This window comes from Aegilops tauschii, chromosome 3 (genome assembly GCF_002575655.3).
Source record: "Aegilops tauschii subsp. strangulata cultivar AL8/78 chromosome 3, Aet v6.0, whole genome shotgun sequence".
NCBI lineage: Eukaryota > Viridiplantae > Streptophyta > Magnoliopsida > Poales > Poaceae > Aegilops > Aegilops tauschii.
The window spans coordinates 31,966,934-31,988,820 of record NC_053037.3 but is presented as its reverse complement, the minus strand read 5'-3'; the positions used below and the strand labels follow the sequence as shown (position 1 = coordinate 31,988,820).

General features: G+C 44.5%; 3 protein-coding genes across 3 annotated transcripts; 2 read left to right on the top strand and 1 right to left on the bottom strand.

Moving 5' to 3' along the window:
• Positions 1-1,335: 1,335 nt before the first annotated feature.
• On the bottom strand, positions 1,336-4,041 carry LOC109761084 (uncharacterized). The gene is made up of 5 exons (XM_020319877.4): positions 3,845-4,041; positions 3,602-3,741; positions 2,640-2,721; positions 2,478-2,560; positions 1,336-1,878 (listed from the first exon to the last, which is right to left on the bottom strand). Exons 1-5 carry the CDS (start codon positions 3,887-3,889, stop codon positions 1,626-1,628), a joined length of 603 nt encoding a protein of 200 aa, XP_020175466.1. The 5' UTR covers positions 3,890-4,041; the 3' UTR covers positions 1,336-1,625.
• Positions 4,042-4,213: 172 nt separating this feature from the next.
• On the top strand, positions 4,214-5,374 carry LOC109761080 (uncharacterized). Its single transcript, XM_020319874.2, has one exon. It carries the CDS (start codon positions 4,326-4,328, stop codon positions 5,259-5,261), a length of 936 nt encoding a protein of 311 aa, XP_020175463.2. The 5' UTR covers positions 4,214-4,325; the 3' UTR covers positions 5,262-5,374.
• Positions 5,375-19,040: 13,666 nt separating this feature from the next.
• Positions 19,041-19,649, top strand: LOC109761079 (uncharacterized). The gene has a single exon (XM_020319873.2). It carries the CDS (start codon positions 19,041-19,043, stop codon positions 19,647-19,649), a length of 609 nt encoding a protein of 202 aa, XP_020175462.2.
• Positions 19,650-21,887: the final 2,238 nt, after the last annotated feature.

Here is a 21,887-nt window from a genome sequence, read left to right as displayed (position 1 = left end):
GCCACCAGCTTGGTTTCTATATCATATATTTGAATTATTCAATGCCATCTTGTTTAGCAAGACAACATATATGTCAACTATGCAATGTCATCATGTTTAGCTAGTCATCGTATATGTGAATTATATCATGATATACTATTTTTTTCAACCACGCATTCCATTTGTCGACAATGTTTGTACATTCATCTACTCTTTCTGTGCATCAGTCATTTGAGTCGGTGATGGAAAATTCTGGTGTGAAAACATGGTCTGTAAAGCAGACAGTGCTACCTGGCGAAGCGTATATCTTGTTGGTTACAGATAGCTCCTCAGAGAAGGATTTAGAGACAGATGACCAGTCATATTTTCCTCCTGAGGTGTATGCACTAACTTGGCAGGGTTATATTACTCATATCATGGTGTGATAATTGGTGGAGACAACCACATGACGACACGATGATGGAGATCATGGTGTCATGCCGCTGATGATGAAGATCGTGTCGGCGCTTTGAAGATGGAGATCCAAAGCATATGATAATGGTCATATCATGTCACATATTGATTGCATATGATGTTCATCCTTTTATGCATCTTTTTTTTTTGCTTAGGACGTGGTTTACTCTGCTTCATTCAAGTAGGGTGTGAGGGGAGGAAGTCACTGTTGACCTTGTTGGGTAGTGCACAAATCTTTTGCCTCCTTCCAAAAAAAAATGTGTTATCATGTTATGTGCGGTGGATCTTGTTAATTCACAATGAAATTCATTTTGAAAGGAAATTGATAATAATAATACTCGCAAAATTGTGTTGCTGGTTGGCTACTCGAGAAAAAGCTCAGTTTCTTCAAGGCCATGCCACGTTAGGTGATTCTTTGATTCGTCAGCAAAGCATGGTGCAGCAGGTAGCATTACAAAGGGTTGCGAGCCTATATTTTTTCCAAGGAATTGAAGACCAAACCAAACACATTTTATTCCTCCAGCCCTCATGCTCTTCATGAACCTGTTAACTATTCCCTCTGTCCCTAATATAAGATCTTATTACATCCAATATGTGAGCATATTGGACGTAGTACGGAGGTAGTACATTGTATGACCATGCCAATCAGTTATTCTATGCTTAATAGACAGTTCAGCCTGATTACTAGAGGGAGTATGAGATTACCATACGAACATGATGGAGGATAAACCAAAAGATGGGGTATCTTGTTACTCTGCATTCCATTGCTGAGAAAAACAATCAGACCATGGCTGATTGTCTGTGTTCTGAAGCCAACAATAAATTCCAATTCCAGTACATGAACACGGCACAGCACAATTGCACCGCCAATAATGCACGCGACTTTTAACAAAAAAAAAAAACTTACCCCAAAACTTTAAATTCTCACAGCTGCTGCAGAATCTTACATCTTACAAGTGACAATGGAGTACAGCACCATCAAAAACAGGAGAAAAGCGCCCAATGTAAGATACCATGTTACCCAGTAGGCTTCTCAATAAGTTAATAACAGATATATCACTGCAGGTTTAACCTGGCTACTTGCTACTACAGAAATAATTCAGTGAACAACGCGCAAGGCTGATCAGATACAGAGTACAAATGGTGGCATATGGAGTACACAGAGCTAGTCTTGGCTAATGCTAACCTGGACCTCATTTTGATTTCCGTTTTCTGAGAAGGTTAAAGTCAAGCTTTTCATGCTTGTTCGACTTGCCAGACCCACGACCATTGCTCTGCGAAGACGGCTGGCCATCCACGTTCTGGCCAGTCGTCTTTGGCAGCTTGCGCGATGGTGGTGTTTCCATCTCCAGCTCAGGCTCTTTTCTCTTCAACTCATTCAGAGATATGCTTTCTGAACTATCAACATTGAAGCTTCTAAATCTTGATGCTGATATATCATCCACTCTGCAGTTTCATTTCCCACTTAAGTCATCAAAAAGCCTCAAAACTACATAGGCCAAAGATAGCTGATGCACACATATACTATGTATAAATGCAAGTGTTCTTCTGGTGAATACGATATCAATTATGTATGGCACACTAGAAGGACTGAAGAGATCAAACTGAATCTAATTTTTAGCAATAGTTTGAACATAAAAGAACTGCATCAGAAATAAATAAAAACATCACCCAGTATGTGCGCCAATCTAAAGGTGTTTATTTCCTCTATCACTAACTTCTTGAAACAAAAAATAATAGTACAATATCATCATCCTTCATTTACAGTCACACAGCTTGAAAGTATACAGTTCCTCTGAGCATATAACTTATTTGAGCACTTCAAGAGATACACATGTCCAGCTCAACAAAGTGGAATCTACAGGGTTACTCGAGATGTTGTTGATCACATTGGTCCAAATTCAGCAACCGAAACTAACTACTAATTAATTTACACATTTGCAATGCATCAATCCTGGCGATATAGCTAAAATCAAACTTGTGACAGACGGCATTTCCATGGTAACTTAACAGATAAGAGAAAAAGAGCCATGGTAGTAGCTAACCTGCTGGTATTTGCACTGTCTTGTTGAGAATTACTAGGTGAAGCTGATTGTGTTGGCCGACCACTTGCCTCGTCATTTAGTTTCTACAGGTCTAGGCTTGTGTGAGGGAACATACATCTAAAGGACATAACACCTCGAAGGACAAAAAGCTACAGAACTCACATCAATGGATGGATTGAAATTTTGGAATGACATTCGACCCTTTACAGCTCCTGGAAGCGGATTACCCTCCATGACAACTACACTGAAAAAAAGAAACTAGTTTTGCTTAGTCTGCAGTGACAAATCAAAGCTAGTAATCCTTCATGGATATTGTGCTGCATAAGAAAGGCAGTAAAATCTAAAGATGAAACTGGATGAAAAAACCCTCTGACAAAACAACTACTCCCTCCGATCCATATTACTTGTCGCTGGCTTAATACAAAGTTACTAAACCAGCGACAAGTAATATGGTTCCGAGGGAGTAATAAATTTGTTTAACATGTTTTTAATCTACGACCAGGCTGCAAAGTATGATTGAAGTTCAAAAGATAGACACAAAAGCATGTAACACTATGCCAACAGTCTCCCTCTCCCAAACAGTTACTAGGTGCAGCTGCATAAGCACATTTCTAGTCATAACTTTCACCATATGCGCAATGCGCATTTGCCTAGGGGAAACTGGTACCGTTCACAGGAGTATGCATTTGTTTCTTTCTGCACCAAATACTTGAACCAAAAGTGGTGCGACTCTTCATCGATTTCCGGCTTCGCAGGGGTCAGGACCTAAACTATAGCACATGAATTACTGGAATTGCACTTCTACAGCATGCTTTTCACCAATATGTGGCATTTTCCTAAGTGAAACTGTTGGTTAATGTTCACAGGAGTTTGTGTGAGTTCCCTTTTGTAACAAACATTCGATCAGAAGGCGGTGCAATCTTCATCAATTTCCATTTGCGCAGGGGTCAGTAACTATGCTAGCAGAAATATTACTAGAATTGCATCACTATCATACAGTCTTAACAATAACAAATCTAAAATCCCACCACTTCCCTAGCCCGAGCATACCCCAACCATGATACAGCAGCACAGGAAGAACATCTGCAGCTAAGAAGAACCGGGCCAGTCAACAACCCACATACCACTTCCTGGCGACCTGGACCGACGAGCCGACCCCTCCACCGTTGGCCGCCGGCGTCATCACCACCTCGGCCGCCGGCTCCTCCACCTCCACATCGGCCTTGTCCTCAATCTTCTGCGCCACCGCCGCCCGCTGCATAAACTGCACAACCGCACACGCACGCGGAGAAGAGAAAACAACCCCGTGAGAGGCCAGGCCATGGCGAGAGGAAGCAGCCGGGAGGACAGAGGGATCGATTCCTTACCTTGAGGTTCCGCAGCGTGCTCGAGAGCCCCTTCTTCGCCGACATCTCGCCGCCGCCGCCGCTCCGACCCTCTCCCTCTCCCAGCCCCCCGTAATCTAATCTAGGGTTAGGGTTTAGAGGCGGCCGTCTCGTCTCGCGGGAGGAACACCGGAAAACAGAGGAGGGGAGCACGAGCAGAAACAGAGACGGACACGGGCTTGACCCAACCAAAGCCCGGGTTTGGCTCTGACGGGCCGGGCCCACTTGTCATGGACAGGCCCGGGTTTAGGTTGGGTCGTCCCACCGCCACGCGGGCCCGGTTTACCGACCTACACTAGACCGTATGGTAGTCGGCCCCCGGTTCTACTAGGACCGTAGCACCCACGAAACCATAGATAAAAGCGGGCGCGAACCCACGGCTCCACTCGCAGATTGATCCATCGATCGATCCAGTTCGTTCTAAACTTCAGATCCATCTTTTGATTTGATTTGATCTCTTCTCATGGAGGCAGCGGCGGCTGGATCATCGCCGATGCAGTGGCAGGCGGAGGAGGCGTGGCAGGCGTACCTGCGGCAGCAGCGGTCGCGGATCGGGTGGGCACAGTACCTCCGGTGCCGCCCCATGGCCCTCCTCGGCAAGGCTGGCGCGGACGACGGCAACCGGGTCGTGATGCCGGCGTCGGCGCTGGACCGGATCAACTCGGTGCTGGTGGAGTACCCGCTCATGTTCCGGGTCCAGAACGCCGCCACCCTCGAGGCCACCAACTGCGGCATGCTCGAGTTCGGCGCCGAGGAGGGGTTCGTGTACGTGCCCGCCCTCACCATGGCGCGGCTCGGGCTGGAGGAGGACGACCTGGTGCTCATGACCAGCACGTCGCTCCCCAAGGCCACCTCCGTCAAGCTGCGGCCGCACACCATGGATTTTCTGGGGGCCAAGGACCTCAAGCGGCTGCTCGAATTCAACGTCAGACTGAACACGCCGTGCGTGACGGTCGGCGACACGATCACCGTCGCGGAGGGGGGCAAGAGGTACCTCCTCGACGTCGTCGAGGCCAAGCCCGCCGACGCCGTGTCCACCCTCGACACCGACTGCGAGGTCGACTTCGCGACGCCGCTCGACTACGTGCAGCCTCCTGCTCCGGTGCCACTGAAAGTCGCCGCCGCCCCATGCCAAGACTGCGCCCACGGCAGCGAGCGGCGGTTCGTGGGCGTCGGGATGAGGATGGACGGCAAGCCCGTGGAGACGCCGCCCCCTGCACCGGCGCCGGCGGCGGGTTCTTCGGGCAAGGGGAAGAGTGCTAGCGAGCATGTGCTTCGGTTCTTCGGCCGCCGCGGCTCGGTGGCGGTGCCACCCCCCGGCGCCAAGTCGGCGAAGAAGATGAACGGCGAGGAGGACAAGGAGGCCAAATGGTTCACCGGCCAGAAGTATACCCTCTAGAAGACCCAAGCAACGACTGAAATAATCTGCAGTTGATGTTTTGTTGTTAGTGACACAGAAGTTTGAGTTTGCCACAGAAAATATGTACGTAGCTATTTTTATTTTTGACACAATGTTTTGTGGCTCTCTACATATAGATGTTTCGTGAAAATTTCTCGATTTGATCAGGCCGTGTAGGAATAAGGTTCAAATCGTTCGTTCGTTAGGATGACCAAAAATATTCTTTTATACGAGGGTATTCGTGCGTGGATGGCAGCTCAGGATCAGCCTCGTGAAAATTTGGCGAAATTTTTAGTGTGTCCTGATCAAGGGATCTATGTATCGTCTATATATTGTTTCACGCATATATATATGAGTCAAAATTTTCTATATTTCATCAAATTTACAGAGAAAATTATCAACATCCGAAATTGGGGTCTGGCTAGGACTCGATCATGATTAAATCTCGGTCAACTAACGCCATCCCTTTCCTTTTCTAAAAAAACTGACGCCGTCCCTATGTGTTCTATCCTGTTTTTATCCTTCTTCGACGGTCTTGACGTGTTGTCTTTGCCTTGTCTCCCGGTCTGAGTTATGTTGTTGTGTGCTCGTCGGTTGTAGTTCAGCGGGATTTGGGTTGGACTTTGTGCTTGCAATTCCTTGCTCGTGAGCTAGTACATGAAATTGCTTCCCTGTATATGTCGGAGTGTACACCATTTTTATTAACACACACACATAGGGGCATATAATGCGTCACCATTTAATTACATGAACATGTTGTAAAGAAGTCTTATTTTTTCTAAAATTACATGAATATTTTTAGGAATGCGTGAATATTTATAAATTACATGAAAACTTTTTAGAAATATATGAATATATTTTAAATACATAATCACTTTCTAAAATGTGCGATATTTATTAAAAATGGCATGAACACTTCTAAAAGTTGTTCATCGTGTATTGAAAAAATGTGCACCACATATTGGAAAAATGTTCACTATGTACTTTTGAAAAAAAAACTTAAACATTTTTTTAATATTTATATACACACAACTAAATATATTTCGACTAACTAAAAAGGAAAAACAGGATTATAAAGGGAAAAGGAAGAAATTAATCCGATAAATGAGATAAGAAATAAAAAAGATAAAATAGGAAAATAAAAATAAAAATGGGAAATAGTGGATAAAAGAAAAAGGAAAAAAAGAAAACTGAAGCTAAAAAATAAGGGCGCTTCTACGCATCGGGCGGTGGATCTTTTTAAAAGATGTGTTGCCACACAAGCCGCCCGATCTAGCAGATTAAGCAGCCGAGTGCCAGCCTCTACAATTGCAACACAGGTCGTGTTGCGGAAATTTTCTGCAACACGTCCCATTTTGCAGAAATTTTTGCAACAAAGGTCAAGTTGCAAATTATTTTTTGCAACAGAGATTTTGTTGTAGTGTCTTTGCAACAAAGGTCCCGTCGCAGAAATTTGTCATGACAAAGGTCCTTTCGCAGAAATTTTATAGAACTCAGAAATATTTCAGAAATTTTCGTAACAAAGGTCCTGTTGCAAAATTATTTTGCAATAGAGGTCTTGTTACATAAATTTTTCATAGATCTTTTCACAACAGAAGGTTGAGAGAACGAGGGTCAAACACGAGAGGAAGGGGGACGAGTCGTCCCAGATATTTCTAAAACAGTGGGGTGCACTGTATATGGGGCACACATGGACGTGTGTTAACCAATGGAGGCAGTCGACACGAGCGATGAAAATCCGCTGGGTGATTTGGAACGTTTCCCAAAAAAGAACTAGAAAACAAAAAAAAATAGGAAACAAATTCACAGTTGCAGTCTCGTTGTACCCCCTTATAGTTGCACACTGATTGTGACACATGCAGTTGAAGGTTTAGCGGTATACATCTTATATTTACTAATTGAAGGCACCATACGAGTCTCCACAGTAATCCACATCATTAAAATTAATTACACCATTAATCTGTATAATTGATCAATGTTAACCCCACGATTTATGTTACTCTCGCCGTGAAAAAAGAGCCAACATACACGTGACAAAGGGCAGACCTGAACTAACCTACACGTATTTCTCCATACCTACAGCCGTTTGATGGAGTAGCAGGTGGGGACACTAGGAGTCCACATGGTTAATCCTAGATGAAATAAAGCTAGACCTGTTTGATTAATAACGTGTACCATGACACCATGTGCTAATAACTGTACGTACCTCTCAATTTTGGAGTCCTGTACCATGACTCCATGTACGAATAGCTGTACGTACCTCTCCCTAAAAAAGCCCCGTGTACCTCTCCTTCATCTATTTTCACGAGCGCCGCCTCTGCCATGGTGTCCACTAGATCACCGTGGCCTCGACGTCGCCCCTCACCCTTGCCGTGCAGCCGGCCAAAGTCTGCAGTCCCTCCTCGCCGGCTCCACCACAGTATCCTCAAGATGCGAGTTGCCTCTACGTCACATGTCTTCTCGCCCTTGCCATTCTGCCTGCCAATGTATCCATCCCCTCCTCCGTGTTCTGATCGCACCAGGCTCAACCGGTCAAGGTCTCCATTACTTCCTCCAGGCTGTCATCCCCTCCAAGCTCATGTACGGGCCTATTCAGGCATTAGGTTTATCCTCTATAACATGTACGATCAGGTTTCAACATGTTCCAAACCGGCCGCTGGACAGGGAGATAAGGTTTCTTTTGTTAGGTCGCGGTTGATGCAAGATTACGGAAGCAAATTCTATAGATTTAAGTGTTCCAATGCTCCGGTGACCTTCTGATAAATATGTATACAGTTTCATGTCTCTGTTGCTGTCATGCTACTTTTTATTTATTTCAATAAGATCTCAATACTGATGTTATGGTTAAACATATGGAGCGTCTCGCAAAAATAAGGAGTGTCAATCCACGAAAATAGTCGCATGGAGTGATCTCATCGGTGGTTCTTATTTTCCTTATGTTAGTACAGAGTTAAGAAGAATATGATCAGTATACAAGGTGTTTATCTATTGGTGCCCTTCAATACTATTGCTTTTAAAAAGAATTGACAGATCAAGCTGAAGGACGTCACAGAGATCAATAGATCAAGTAGCATCCTCTTGCTTCTTATTTGTTGGAATATAATCTCTTCTAATGAGGTTAGGATAAATATATGAATTGTAATAAGAATATTTTGATTCTGAAGTTCGTATTTTCATATTCTTTTTAATGAGCCATGTTGAAAATGCAGACGTCTGATTTGTGCCCTGACTAACTATTTCATTCTTGATTAAGGTGTTGATCCGCTGTAACCATTAGTTACTTTGAAGATTGTGAGTCCTATTTTTTCATCCATCATCGAGGTAAGACGATGAGCAGAATCTCCATGGACTGATATCATTCGTTGCACAGTGAAATAATGTTTGGAGATTGCAAGATCTTTTTTGTACTCCTCAATTGATTTCTAATTGTAAGCAACACATCCGCATGCTGCCACAAAGATCCTTCTTCAGTTCGCCGCCCGTCCTGACGGCGCATCATGTAGAGTCTCTACCGTCGCTCTTCCTAATCCTCCGACTGGCCACGTTCGTCCATTCTCGAAGCCATTGGTGCCGCCATTAGTGTACCACCAAGCCCTGGAATCAATCTGAAAAGAGGTATGATCCAATCCATCTTCTCCTGTTGTAATCATGTTTCTCTCAACCTTGGAAAACATGGTTGTGATCATCCATCGAACATAAGTGATTCTCTGTAAGAGGTTCAGATTTTTCACCGGCCAGTGTGTTGCTTACTACGAAAGGAGGTAATAACCTGAGCACGTATGTGTGCATAGTACCAGCCATCAGGATACATCCATCGAAGGGATAAAGGTAGCAGTGCTGCTTTAGCCTCCCTGCTCCATGCCTAGGTTCGCAATTTTGGCTCCCGAATTTTGCCTGTCGTAGTCCCTAATGGAGAGATGCAGCTTAGCCATCAAGGATTTGATCCTTGGGTTTGAAAACAAAGTACTAGGTAAAGAAGGATCCTCAGCAGCAGATGTGTTCGGAGGCCACGGGATTGCTAGCTATGTTTGCTCATGTAAATTCTCACGTGTCTTCCCTGATTTTGGGTATTTTGTTCTTTCATGTAAACTACAATGCCACTATACCATTCAAATTTGATAATCTGTATAAATGAAAACCTTAAAAACCACTTCCCTTATGTAAATATCTTCATCAGACATACTGTTATGCTCTTCTGAATTAACAAAGATTTAGATGATAATTTGCAAGAATGCGGAAGTCAGTACCCTGTATAAGTTATAAAGGAATTTCTTTGAGCAGCTTATCTCTGCACAACTTTCTAGATAATTCGTACAAGAGTTTTATTTTTCAAGTGCACTGCACAGTACACACGATGGTGCTAACTATGGCACACATACTAGATTGACTGATTTACTTCTCTCTCCTCCTGCACTGATATTTGTAGGCTTAAGATTGCTCAAGGAATATTCAAAAAAATTTAGAACGTCTAGCAATAATCACATTGTTTGTCAACTCTGAGTATTCTTTCGTGTTAGTATCTGAGCTCCACTTTGGCTTTTTCCTCAATTATTTCTTGCTTTGCGATCAAATGTATTGTCATCTCTTATGAAGATGAATGAACAGGACCTGTCGGCGCAACTTATGAATATGGCAAAAGAGAGACCGATTTGCAAAAATAGAAAGAGGTAGTAAAACAAGGATTAATTGGACTCCTATAGATATACGATACCCATTGTTGACATGCCAGGATATACTTGGGAGCGACCAACTGTAGCTCGAAATTTCTATATGTCACCGTGTTGAACAGTAGCCCTCCAAACTTGAAGATGTGCTCTTTGTTTTAAATTTCTTGGAACAATGATCTGCTATGCTTCCACTGGATTTCTTTTGAGGCGAACATACAGATAAACACGTTCATTAGACAAATCCTTTTTCCCTGGGACACACGTACAATATCTATTTGTTGCTATTGCATGTGTTATATCATTCTAAATAAGATGTTCAAATAAAGCAAATGTGGGTCTAACTTATGGATTGTTAAATCTAACACATACGTCTCCAGTTCTGTTATGATACAATTTCATTATCCTAACAAGTAAGGAGAACCACCTTGCAAGATTCTCATGTTGAGGCGCTAAGTAAACAGGTACATGTCAATGTTGTGTCCTGGAAGAAGAAACTAACTCCATCAAATCAATGCTTTCTGTTTAAATGGTTGCTTTGTGTTTGTGATGTCAAGACGTACCACCTTTCAGTGATTCCACTTGGATAATACAGAATGAGTCCCACGAAACTATGTGTTTATGATCTTAAGAAAACACTAGCAACTCATGGCTTCATGTTTAATTGTTTAGCTGTTTGGTAGAATGACATGATTATATATACATCATGTTGTGGTCCCTGCCTTCAATAATTATAACCTATATTTGAGAATGTAGTGTGCAGCCCTGTTTGCGTATAATTTTTAAATATTACTAACTATATCAATTTATTTTTCTGCAGAAGACATTTATATATTTAATGTAGTTGGGAGAGTTAACGAATGGAGAACTTCTTCAAAAGTCTTTGAGAAGAAAATTTGGACATTTTAGTTTATACATGACCTTTTGGCACATGTCAAAGAAACGATACATATTATCCATATGCTCCGGAGTAACTATCCATATCATACCATTAAAAAAATTGAAATATTATCTGGGTACATGGTTACTTGAACAATTTGTTGTGCTCTAATAATAAACTTTAAAGAGCCTAATACAAAGTATCTTACTAGGTAGTTAGTTCCTTTTTAAATATTTATCTTACAAACCAATGCCTTTCAAATTGCTCTACTAAACTATAATCTAAATAACTAGCCCGTGCAGTCGCACGGGTTGACGACTAGTGCAACTAATCGACATCCCTATTTCTCAAAAAAAAAAATGGCGGGCATCCCTTCCCCCAAGTTGCAGTGGCGCTGGCCCCTTGCAGATGTGGGGGTTGTGGCATGTGCAATTGCATGTCTAGTGTGTGCATGCATGCGACTGACTGGCATCTTTTAGTTACAGTCGCATTGTACCGGCACCTTGTAGTTGCTGGCTGGTTGTACCCCCCTCCTCAGATAAAACAACACAAAAGTTGCACTCACGTTGTAACCCCTTGCAGTTGCGGCGCCGTGGGGGCGTGGTGGTGGTGGGGGGGGGGGGGGGGCGGCATGTGCAGTTACATGTCTAGTGTGTGCATGCGACTGACCGACATCCCCAGATGCAGTCCGGCACCTTATAATTGTTACCGGGTTGTACCCCATCCCCTACTAACAGACATGCAACTGCCTCCTCCCTTCCCTCTCCCTGACAAAACACCACTGAGTTGCAGTCACGTTGAAGACATGCATTTGTAGTCAGGTGACACTTACAGTTGTGTGCCTAGTGACGAATATGCAACCACCTCCTCTGATAAAACACTATAGAGTTGTAGTCCCTTTGAAGACATGCAGTTGAAGACGGGGATAACACTTCCAGTTGTGTGGTTAGTGCCAGACATGCAACTCCCCCCTCCCCCCCCCCCCCCCCCCCCCGACAGACGACCACTGAGTTGTTGTCGTTCTGAAGACATGCAGTTGCAGTCGGGGCAACATTTGCAGTTGCGTGCCTAGTGATAGGACCTTATTTTTAATGACCTCCATTCACAATTAACAACGATGGGTTGTCTCTACCGTTGGAGTGGTGTGAGTGGCGCACCATTGATGCGCACGAGAGGATGAGGACGATCGATCACGTGAAATTCGATGCAAGGTGTCTGTACTGTTGATTTGATAAATAAATCTGAGTGAATTTCTTTTCTTTTTTCAAAGAGAAACGTTTGTAGCGGCGCACCGGCCGAACCTTCAGCTGGTCGCGTCGCGCGCTTTGGATCACGTGCAAATCCAGCGACCCGGTTTTTGCACTCTGCAAGTTTGACTAGTCACCCACGCAAACCTCCTCAGCCCACGTGCTTGGGCCCGCCACAGTCCCTTCCTTTTTTCTCTAGTTATCTTCTTCCTCTCGCTCCTTCCTTCTCTTTCCTGCAGACAAGCACGGGAGGCGACCACTGCTACCCCACACCAATCTCAACCGCATGGCGAGATGCAGCAATGGTATGCAACGGAGCTGGAACCGCACCCTCGTAGAGTTGCAACCGCGAGGTGAAGAAATTGGGAGCCCACCGAACGGCCAAACGTCTTTGCTGCAACCACTGGCTTCCGGAGCTTCAACCGGCGCATGGCAGAGCTAGAATCGTGCCCGGAAGAGCTGCAACCTTGGACCTAAGAAGCTGGAGTCCGCCGATGCACTAGTCTTTGTTTGTTGCAACCGTCTACGCTATTTGCTGGAAGCGACCGCGTGATTTGCTGGGACTGTTCATGGCTACCTTCTTTGCACGACGGCGAGCGATGCTACAACTATGGGAGGATGAAGGTTGCAACCGACGCGAACAGATGATGCTACAACCCTTGGACGCCGGGGAGACGTGATAATGCTGGAACCGGCTTCGAGATGTGCTACAACCGGCATCCCGAATTGCTGAAACCTGCGATTGTTTTTGCTACATCTAAGGGAGTGGTGCTGGACGACTTGGCGGCGCTCGTATTTTTGCTACATCCGTCACCCACGGAAGCTACGACTGTTTAACATTTTTGCTACAATGGCGACGGCGGTCGGCACCGGCGAGCTTTTTTGCTGGAACCGATATACTTTTTTGCTACAACTGGCTGACTTTTTTGCTGCTACCGGCAACCCGAGGGAGAGTACAGTTTTGTTACGAGCTCGTCATCGGAGGTGCTGCGACCGGCGTGCAACGCACACCAGGGATGCGTCCGCCGCCATGGGAGCTACGGCCGTCGTAATGAGGAGCTGCAACTACGGGGACACGCTGCTGCATATACGGAGCCAGTCAGAAACAAAGGAGACGACGACGGCGAGGGGCGGCGGCCGGTGGACGACGGCGAGGTCGGCTGCCGGCGGACGACGGCGAGGGCGGCAACAGGCGAGACGGCCCGACGGTGCTTCTAGACCAGGCGCGTCACTCGTACCTGGCGGTGCTATGGGAAAGAAGGCTTAATTAGGTGAGGAAGGATTGGATATCATGCGGTTCTAATTATGCGGATCGTACGGTGCAGGTACGCCGGCCCAAATTTGGGCCGGCACACCGGCACCTATCAGTGGCCTTTTTCAAAACTATACAAGAGGACTACGTGCATACATAGAAGAAAGACATTACATAGTATGAGAGAGAACATGTTCACACAACGAAATTAAGCCACAATAAACAACCACTACAACTACGATGAATGTAGCAACTCGCTTGCCGATCAAAAGGCTACATTACATGGCGTAGGGAGGGGGGGTTCCAAGCATTTAGACCCAGCCTTCAACCAACATAAAGCCTCTTCTTTTTATTTGATCTAACAAGCGATCAACTGAACAAGAGCAAAGTTGTTGTTTGGTTCTTTTCAGATGGACAAGATGGCCAACATGACAAACGGAGTTGAGTTTTTTTTGTCACTGGTCGACACTCCGTGCCAAGCCGAGTAACACCACTCCGAGAATGTTATCAACCTGAGAAGGAGGGACCGATAGCCGAAGCGACGACCGAGTGACTGATGTTGGAAATCAAGCAACCGACCAATGGATGGTTGGCATCTTCGGGGGAGGCGTTGCAAAGGTGTAGAGTTCGTTGTGAGAGAGGTTGTGCTTGGCAAGGCGACCAGGCCGTCCAAATCTTCTTCAAAAGCAACCCAAGCAAAAAACATGCAACGGAGGGGTGCGCAAGATTTCCAGATGGCCATGCCCGACTTGAGTAAAGGCCGGCCCTCGGAAAAGCCCTTGTATGCCGACTTGGAGGAGAAGCGACCAGGGGGAGTCCAAGTCCAACTGTCATGAATCATCATGGTCTTAGATGGCCCACCAGGCGGAGATGGTGGGTGCGGTCGTGATGGATGGCCTGACAAGGTGTGATGCTCCCTCTCCAGGAACCCACGCGAGCATGCGGGAGGACGACTACGAGCGTACCTTTGAGCGTTCAGGTAGGGCACCGTCACTACGTGGAGCCGTTGCTGGTGCAGCTAGCTACCGCCCCTGCATGCGCTCCGCTTGGTGTTAGTGCAGGGCGTTGGTGGCAGCAGAGGGTGCAACCTAGAGCGGTAGTCCTCGCCACGGTCTGCTCGTCACCGCTCTTGTGGTAACCTCACCCCGACATCCTCCTCTACCTCGGTGCTCGCCGTCGCCACATTGAGCGGCCCCCTCTCTCGCCCCCCTAATCTAATATAGGGTTAGGGTTTAGAGGTGGCAGTCTCGCGGGAGGAACACCGGAAAACAGAGGATGGGAGCACAAGGAGAAATAGAGAAGGACTTGACCCAACCCAACTAAACCGTGTGTTTGGCTTTGCTGAGGCGGGCCCCACAAGTCATGAACAGGCCTGGGTTTACCGCGAGAGCTATGACTCGCATTAAGCGAGATGGCTTCAACTCTCGCTCAAGGATCTTTTCCGTTTCCTCTAGCAATTGGGCTGGCCCACTTAATAAAAGAAAAGTTAGAGGAAAAAGCGAGCGAAACTAGGGTTCGAACCCGGGCCTCCTGGATAAGAGCTGGCGACGCTAGCCACCGCCACTACGTCTGGTTCGTCATGAACTGCAAGGCGTGACCTCGTTTAGGGTAAACGAGCTGATTTTCTACACCGTTTTCTATTTTATTCAGTTTTTTCTGATTTTTTTTCTTTTTTTGTTTTCTTTTATTTCTTTTCCTTTTTCTTCTCCGATTTTTTCTTTTTCATTCTTTGCATTTATTTCTTTGGTTTTTATTTTTCATTTCTTCTCTTTGGTTATTTTGTTATCTTTTTTTTTGTTTTGCCTTCTATGTTTCTTATTGGTTTTCATTCTACATTTTCTATATACGTCAACAACATTTTTCTAATACACGTTTAACATTTTTTTCCACTACCAATTAACATTTTTAATATATGATCAACATTGTTTCTATAAACATTTTTTAACATTTATAAATAATTGATTAACCTTTTGCATATACAAGATTTTTTTAATACATGGTTAACATTTCTTTCTATACATTTTTATAAAATGCTTGATTAACAGTTCTCAAATAAAAAGATTAGCATTTTTTAATACATGGTCAACATTTTTTCTATAAGTTTTTTCAAATGCTTGATTAACAATTTTCAAATAAATAGATTAACATTTTTAATACATGGTCCACATTATTTCTGTATATATTTAACATTTTCTAAAAGCTTGATTAACGTTATTCAAACAATTATTAAACATGTTTTCAAATACTTGATTAACATTTTTATATACATGCTCAATTTTTTAATGCATGGTCAACATTTTTTCGTTATACATTTTCACATTTCCCAAATACTTGATTAATATTTTTCGAATACTGGTTCATTATTTTTCTCAAATTCTTGATTAACATTAAGATAAAAAATCCTCATTTTTACTACATGATAGAAATTTTTCTATACACGTTCAAAATTTTCCGAATGCTTGATTGACAGTTTTCAAATACTTGTTCAACGCTTTTCAAAAACTTGTTCAATATTTTCCGAATACTTGATTAACATCTTTTCAAATACTTGTTCAACATTTTCTGAATGCTTGATTTAAATTTTTCATATACTTGTGTAACATTTTTCAAATGTTTTTAGAGTTTTTTGTATTATATATATTTGGAATATTTTAAAATATAAACAAAAGTAAAAAAATAAAGCAAAAAACGAAAACAGAAAATAAAAAAAATAAAAAAAGAGGTTGTGGCCCCCCATGCTCGTGGGCCAGCCCATCTCGCCCGGCCCCTTCGGCGAGTCAAAACCTAGACTCGCTGAAGGCGAGATATAGGGGTGCCTCGGGTTTCTCCGTGTTGTCTGACCGCCACGCGGGCTGGTTTGCCGACGTGAAAGTGTTTTTGAGCAGTTCCGTCATGTACCGGTAATGATCTCACCATACAATACCTACTTTAAGATTCTGTCCACGAAAAGCAATTATTTCTCCCTTTTTGCTATACAAAATGAATACTAGGTCTAATACAACTATTGGCCCACACCATTTGTGCTTACATGGCAGCATGGATGTGACAGCTCATTCTCCCCCTCTTCTCTCACAGGCGCTTGCATCTGTCTTTTCTCTCTCCGTTGCAAACAAATTCATGGACTTCCTTTCATCTTTGCCAGTTAAAAACATCTATATCTTTTAAAACATAAGTTTGTCTTGAAATAATTTATATATTTGAACTCCTGGCACCAACACCTTTAGAAGTAAACCAATTTTGGATATATTCCAAACACGTTTAAAATTCCAACGTTTCACATTTCATATGTGAAACAAACCTATTTCACTTGAAAAATGTGATTTTTGTGAAACAAGACTACGGAAGTGAAATATCAGCTTTGAAAGTGAAAAAAAAATGAAACTAAAATGTCACCTTGTGAATCAGATTATTTGGAAATATGTAACAATTTTATTTCAAAAGAGTGAGATATGTTATTATGAAAATTTGTAACTGAAATAGATGTGATTTTTGTGAAACGAGCTGTTGGAAAGTGAAATGTAGCTTATGCATTGTGAAATAGGAACCATAGAAAGGGAAATTATAATGTATCATTGTGAAACTGATTATTGGAAAATCTGAAACAATTTATTTCACATTTTCAAATAATCAGTTTCACAATCATACATTAAAGTTTCACTTTATGTGGTTATTATTTCACTGTTCAGAAATGTGTTATTGGCTCGGTTCACAAAAATCACATATTTTTAATTGTACATTTGTGAAATGGCACATTTTTCACACTTTTGAAATACATTATTCATGTTTTCAAATAATCATTCCACAATCGTATATTACATTTTCAATTTCTATAGTTATTATTTCACAATTCTGAAATATTGTATTCTCTTGTTTCACATTTTCAAGTGAAATATGTTAGTTCCACATACAAAATGTGAAATGTTGGAATTTAAATGTGTTTGAAATGTATCCAAGATCGGTCTAGTTTTAAAGGTCTTGGCATCAAGAGTTCAAATATATAAATTATTTCAAATACGAACTTATGGTTTAAAAGATATGAATGTTTTTAATTTGCTAAGATGAAATAAAGTCTATGGATTTGTTTGCAAGGGAGGGAGAACAGGTTGATGCATGTGCGTTTTTGTCTGACAAAAAGTAGTAATCCGGCCTGTTAGACTGACTTAAGTAGTACTCTGATGGTGGACCATCTGGGTCCGAGCGGGCTGGCTCCGGCACGGCCTCTCTGCTTCCTGAACGTTGAAGAGGAGGGGCCATTCGGACGGGGGTCGGCGACGCCAACAGCGTGCCTTCTGCAGTGCAACAGCTGGAGTTTTGCAGGCATCTCGGGGCCCAGGCGGGCCTGTGAGTGCCTGGTTTGCTCCTGTTGTTGCGTCCAGTCGGATATTGTCGTTGGCGGTGGAGGGCGGTCCCTCCCGCATGTCGGTGGTGTTGCCGCCACTAGTCCATGGCGGCTCTTCTTCTTCGTTCTGCAGGTCTCTATGCCGTAGTGAGACAGCGTGGGTGGCTTCAAGATCGTGCTGGCGCAGGGTGGTGGCCGGTATGGTGGAGTGCTCCGGAGCGCTCGGGGTGATGGTTGGGATCGGGAGAAATCCCTGTCGGTCTGTCCGACACCGACGTGGTGGCGCCTGAGGGTGCTGCCGGGCCTTCCTGAAGGGCGTTAGGTGTTACCCTTCCTCTCTCCTCACCGCGTACCGGGGGAAACCCTTGGCAGCAGCGCTGTCATCACCGTGTCCCTTCTTTGTGGTATTGTATGGTACCGGCGCTTCGAAGTTGCGGGCTTCTTCGTTTTTGTTGATCCGTCATTGTCGGCATTTGTTTATTTTGTATTTTTTTCTTTTGGGCGTGATTGTGCCGCTGTCTGTTAAACGTATAGGTACAGGTGGGTCTGCGCTGGTTCAGTTGTAACTAGAGATAGGTTGTAATCTTTTTCTTATCTCTATCTTAAACCCCCTGTATTCTCTCATGCGGTTGATCCCAACAACCTTTCTTGTATCACAAACCACAATAACAATGCGGGTGCGTGTGTATGGGCATTGAGACGCTTCGATGCAATTTCACGCTGTCATCACAACAATTATCGTTGGCTCTATCGAGTGTTCGCTATATTAATATAACGGGGCGCATGCGTGTTTCGAGAGGTACCGTAGGTGTTTTGAAATGGTTTCGTAATTGCTTGCTTAACCGCGCAATTTCCCGCTTCGTTTTGCCGACCTACACGGCTACACCGTCTGCGTCTGGTAGTCGGAAGCCCCGGTTCTACTCGGACCGAACCGACTGTAGCACTCACGAAACTTCCTAAATAAAAGCGAGCCCCTTCTCCCTCTTCCCGGCCAACAAATCCACGGCTCGACTTGGCGGATTGAGCTATCGATCGAGTTCGTTCTAAAGTTCAGATCGATCTTTAGATCTTTTCTCATGGAGGCAGCGATGGCTGGATCATCGCCGATGCAGTGGCAGGAGGAGGAGGCGTGGCAGGCGTACCTGCGGCAGCAGCGGTCGCGGATCGGGTGGGCACAGTACCTCCGGTGCCGCCCCATGGCCCTCCTCGGCAAGGCTGGCGCGGACGACGGCAACCGGGTCGTGATGCCGGCGTCGGCGCTGGACCGGATCAACTCGGTGCTGGTGGAGTACCCGCTCATGTTCCGGGTCCAGAACACCGCCACCCTCGAGGCCACCAACTGCGGCATGCTCGAGTTCGGCGCCGAGGAGGGGTTCGTGTACGTGCCCGCCCTCACCATGGCGCGGCTCGGGCTGGAGGAGGACGACCTGGTGCTCATGACCAGCACGTCGCTCCCAAAGGCCACCTCCGTCAAGCTGCGGCCGCACACCATGGATTTTCTGGGAGCCAAGGACCTCAAGCAGCTGCTCGAGTTCAACGTCAGACTGAACACGCCGTGCGTGACGGTCGGCGACACGATCGCCGTCGCCGAGGGGGACAGGCGGTACCTCCTCGACGTCGTCGAGGCCAAGCCCGCCGACGCCGTGTCCACCCTCGAGACCGACTGCGAGGTCGACTTCTCGACGCCGCTCGACTACGTGCAGCCTCCTGCTCCGGTGCCAGCGAAAGTCGCCGCCGCCCCATGCCAAGACTGCGCCCACGGCGGCGAGCGGCGGTTCGTCGGCGTCGGCATGAGGATGGACGGCAAGCCCGTGGAGCAGACGCCGGCGCCTGTGGCGGGTTCTTCGCGCAAGGGGAAGAGTTCTAGTGAGCATGTGCTTCGGTTCTTCGGCGGCCGCGGCTCGGTGGCGGTGCCACCTCCCGGCCCCAAGATGGCGAAGAAGAAAGTGGACGGCAAGGAGGACAAGGAGGCCAAATGGTTCACCGGCCAGAAGTATACTCTCTAGAAGACCCAAGGAACGACTGAAACAATGTCTGCAGTTGATGTTTTGTTGTTAGTGACACACAAGTTTAAGTTCGCCATGGAAAATATGTGGCTTTTCTTATTTTTGACACAATGTTTTTGGTTTTCTACCTGTAATATGTTGGCGAAATTTTCATTGTCGATGTATTGTTTCACGCATATAAATATGAGTCAAAATTTCTACTGTATATTTCAGCAAATTTACTGTGAGAATTATCAACATCCGAAATTGGGGTCTGGCTAGGACTCCATCATGATTAAGTCTTGGTCGACTGACGCCATCCCTATGTGCTCTAGCCTATTTTTCTCCTTCTTCGATGATCTTGACGTGTTGTCTTTGCCTTGGCTCCCGGTCTGAGTTATGTTGTGTGTGCTCGTCGGTTGTAGTTCAACGGGATTTGGGTTGAACTTTGTGCTTCCAATTCCTTGCTCGTGAGCTGCTAGTACATGAACTTGCTTCCCTATATATATTGGAGTGTACACCATTTTTATTAACACACACACATAGAGGTATATAATGTGTACACCATTTTTGTAAAGAAGTCTGTAATTTTTTTAATAAAACTACATGAATATTTTTAGGAATGTGTGAATATTTATAAATTACATGAACACTTTTTAAAAATATATGAATATATTTTAAATACATAATCACTTTCTAAAATGTGTGATATTTATTAGAAATGGCATGAACACTTCTAAAAGTTGTTCATCGTGTATTGAAAAAATGTTCACCACATATTGGAAAAATGTTCACTATGTATTTTTGAAAAAAACTTAAACATTTTTTAATATTTATATACACACAACAAAATATATTTCGACTAACTAAAAAGGAAAAAATGATTATAAAGGGAAAAGGAAGAAATTCGATAAACGAGATAAGAAATAAAAAAGATAAAATAGGAAAAGCAAAATAAAAATGGGAAATAATGGATAAAAGAAAAAGGAAAAAAGAAAAAGGAAAAAAGAAAACTGAAGCTAAAAAATAAGGGTGCTTGTACGCATCGGCTGGTGGACCTTTTTAAAAGATCTGTTGCCTCACAAGCCGCCCGATCTAGCAGATTAAGCGGCCGAGCGCCAGCCTCTACAATTGCAACACATGTCGTGTTGCGGAAATTTTCTGCAACACGTCCCATTTTGCAGAAATTTTTGCAACATAGGTCAAGTTGCAAATTATTCTTTGCAACAGTGGTTTTGTTGCAGTGTCTTTGCAACAAAGGTCCTGTCGCAGAATTTTTTCATGACAAAGGTCCTTTCGCCAAAATTTTATGGAACTCAGAAATATTTTGGAAATTTTCATAACAAAGGTCATGTTGCAAAATTATTCTGCAAATAGAGGTCTTGTTACAGAAATTTTTCATAGATCTTTTCACAACAGAAGGTTGAGAGAACGAGGGTGAAACGCGAGAGGAAGGGGGACGAGTCGTCCCAGATATTTCTAAAACGGTGGGGTGCGCTGTATGTGGGGCACACATGGACGTGTGTTAATCAATGGAGGTGGTCGACGCGAGCGATGAAAATCCGGTGGGTGATTTGGAACGTTTCCCAAAAAAGAACTAGAAAACAAAAAACATAGGAAACAAATTCACAGTTGCAGTCGCGTTGTACCCCTTATAGATGCACACTGATTGTGACACATGCAGTTGAAGGTCTAGCGGTATACATGCAACTGATCGACATCCCTATTTCTCAAAAAAAAAATTGGCGAGCATCCCTTCCCCCAAGTTGCAGTCGCTCTGCCCCCTTGCAGGTGTGGGGGTTGTGGCATGCGCAATTGCATGTCTACTGTGTGCATGCATGCGACTGACTGGCATCTCTTAGTTACAGTCGCATTGTACCGGCACCTTGTAGTTGCTGGTTGGTTGTACCCCCCTCCTCCGATAAAACACCACAAAAGTTGTAGTCACGTTGTAACCCCTTGCAATTGCGGCGCCGTGGGGGGGGGGGTGCGACATGTGCAATTGCATGTCTAGTGTGTGCATGCGACTGACTGACATCCCCAGATGCAGTCCGGCACCTTATAATTGTTAGCGGGTTGTACCCCATCCCCTCGACAACACGCCACAAAAGTTGCAGTCACATTAAAGACATGTCGTTGTAGTTGTGTGCCTACTGACAGACATGCAACTGCCTCCTCCCTTCCCTCTCACCGACAAAACACCACTGAATTGCAGTCACGTTGAAGACATGCATTTGTAGTCGAGGTGACACTTACAGT